The 2,759-nt window shown below is 68.9% G+C and overlaps 1 protein-coding gene across 1 annotated transcript; it reads right to left on the bottom strand.

The window, feature by feature from the left end:
* Positions 1 to 1,954: 1,954 nt before the first annotated feature.
* On the bottom strand, positions 1,955 to 2,705 carry MNEG_9611 (hypothetical protein; the record flags this gene model as incomplete). Its single annotated transcript, XM_014041919.1, has 1 exon — positions 1,955 to 2,705. A coding segment is annotated over one exon (751 nt), but the record flags the coding sequence as incomplete, so codon positions are not given.
* Positions 2,706 to 2,759: the final 54 nt, after the last annotated feature.

The raw sequence follows: 2,759 nt of genomic DNA, 5'->3' as shown, positions 1-2,759 counted from the left end.
CTGCGCGGCGCAGCGCGGCGGCCTCCCACGCCGCCAGCGCGTGCGCGTGCGCGTCACGCCAATTCCGCACCGCGGCTGCGTGCGCCGCGCGCGCCGCGGCCACCCTCTCCTCGTTGACGGCCCTCACCCTCTCCAGCTCAGCGTTATATTGCCGCATCGCCCGCCTGAGCGCGGCCGCGTCGGCGCGCCGCGCGGCCTCGCACGCGCCCTCGTGCTCTGCCCGGAGGTGCGCCAGCAGCCGCGAGTGCGCGTCGGCGGCCGCGGCGCCGCGCTCGGGGGCGTGGGCGGCGCGGACGGCGGAGATGAGGTCTCCGATGGGGCGGCGGCGGGCTGACCTGCTTGATGGGATCGTAAGGGGGGGGGCGATGATGATGGGAGGAGTGGGAGGTGGGGCACCACGACCGCTGTGATAGGAAGCACCGGCGGGGACAGCATGCACATTCGACCAGTGGGGGTCTACTCATACAAAACTCAACAAAGCGTGATGTGAGGGCTGCCCTGCTGCCGAAAAGTCCACCAGGGTCCCATAGTCCAGAAGATCTTGGCCGGACTGCCACTGTCTAGAGCCCAACTCCGAGTCCAGGCGGAGCGACAACACAACGCGCCGAACAGCGACGCATGCAACGCGTCCCCACCCAACCTCCCCGGCATCATATGGCAGCAGCCCCCTCCAGCGGAACCCCTCTGTCACGCCCGCCCAAGACGAAGCGGCGCGCGGCCGCTGGCACGTGCACGCTCCTGTGCACAAGATGCGTCGATGCATGCGCACGCATGCCCTCGCAGCGCACCTGGCATCCTCCCGACGCAGCTGCCGTAGCTTTTCATCCGCCCAGCGCCGCTCCTCGCGCGCCCGGGGCGTCTCGCTGGCCAGGTCGTACGGCAATGCCTGGCCCGTGGCCGCGTCGAACGCACGTGCCGTGGCGGCGGAGGCGCCGTGTGCGCCGCTTTCAAAGTCGCACACCTGCGTCGGGCGGCGACAAGGGATGCAGTTCTGTGTGTTTTGGTGTTCCTGTGATTTGGTCGGTTGGTTGGGTTGTTGGTGGCTTGAGGCAATTGGGGTGTGGAGGCGGCAGGAATTTGATGCGGTGGATACATAAAAACAGGACGACCAGACGGTCCAGATGTGCGATGCAGCGGCCGCGGCAGCGGCAGCGGCAGCGGCAGCGGCAGCGGCAGCGGCAGCGGCAGCGGCAGCGGCAGCGGCAGCGGCAGCGGCAGCGGCAGCGGCAGCGGCAGCAGCAACAGCAGCACGAGCAGGTGCAGGCAGCAACAAGTACTGAACACTGGTACCAACGCTTGCGGTGCGTCCGACCAGCAGCAGGTGCACCAACATACCGGAGACAAGCCGGACAAAACTCCAACCTACCAGACTGGCGCCAACTTTGTGTTACTTGAGCATCATCGACCCACACAAAAGGGCAGTTGGCAGCATCCACCCCACCCCACCCCAAAAGGAAACACCGCCACACCTGAAACGAGCCGCCCGTCGCCGCCGCCAGCTGCCGCAAGAACCGCTCGCCGGCGCCGTCAGGGGGAGCGCCCGCTGGGAAGAAGCCTGGGGGGCGGGGAAGGACAAGTGGGTTCAGGGTGTGGGGTCTAGGGCACAGGGTTCAGGGTTCTCTAGATATGTACGAAAGTCGGTCGTGGTGGCATCAGGAGACGCTTAGGGCTGCGCTGAGCCGCCTTCCAGGGATGGGCGCATGCGTGGCGGCATTTGTCTGCATGCGGTCCAATTTGCTGTGGTGCCGAACCTCGTACAGTTTGTGCTGTACGAGGTTTGACGACGACCTTGGAAGCGTACCCAGCCACGACAAGGGCTGGTGGGCAAGGACCGGTGGGCAATGACAACAGGATTTATTGATTATTGAAGGAGCCGATAACAGAAAATATCATTCCAGCCACGCAATTCACGTCCAGCGCAGGACACACCTGCCCCCTGGAGCAAAGCGCTTACCGACTGTGTGAATTGGTGGCGGCCCCCGCCCCTCCGCCCTCTCGGACTGCACCCACTGCAGGCAGTCCGCCGCGTCGTCCGCCAGTCCGTCGCTAAAGAGGTACCAGCAGTCCGGAGCAGCGCCGCCGCCGAGCCCTCCGGCCCCGCCGCACGCGCCCGCCGCCCGGCGATTGCCGGCACCGCCGCCGCCGCCGCCGCAGCTGTCGTCGCGGCCGCCGCACCGCTGGGCCGCCCGAAGCGCTGCCAGCAGCCGCGTGCTGCCGACCGCCGCCGGCCACGCGTCCACCCAGCCCCGCGCGTCTGCAAGGCACCCGGGCTCGCATGGCTGCAGGCGCGCGCCGCTGCGCGTCGCGGCACCACTCCCGCAGGCGACTGCTGGCGGCGCCGTGCCCGGGGACGACCGCTCGCCGGCGCCGCCGCCGCCGCGGACGTCGCCGGAGCCGGAGCCCGCCGGCCCGCAGTGGACAGGGATAGACGCTGCTGTGGCGTGCTGCTGCCGCGGCCCCCCTTTCGGAGCAGGTCCCTCTTTAGCAGTCTGGGCAAACCCCTTGCCGCGATCCCGATGAGCGGCGGATGCCTCTGCAACTTCTTCAGTCGCCACCGCTGGCGGCGAGCTCGGGGAGCCTGGCTGTGCCGCCGCGTGCTGCTGCTGCTGCTGCTGCTGCTGCTGCTGCTGCTGCTGCTGCTGCTGCTGCTGCTGCTGCTGCTGCTGCTGTTCATACAGCCGCCGCCGCCCCTGCAGCCGAGCCATCTGCTCGCCCCCGTTCAGCGCGCCCGCCGGCCGCCGCTGCCCGGCGCTCGGCGG

This window comes from Monoraphidium neglectum, assembly GCF_000611645.1.
Source record: "Monoraphidium neglectum strain SAG 48.87 unplaced genomic scaffold scaffold01996, whole genome shotgun sequence".
In the NCBI taxonomy this organism is placed as follows: Eukaryota; Viridiplantae; Chlorophyta; class Chlorophyceae; order Sphaeropleales; family Selenastraceae; genus Monoraphidium; species Monoraphidium neglectum.
This window is presented reverse-complemented; position numbering and strand designations above follow the sequence as displayed.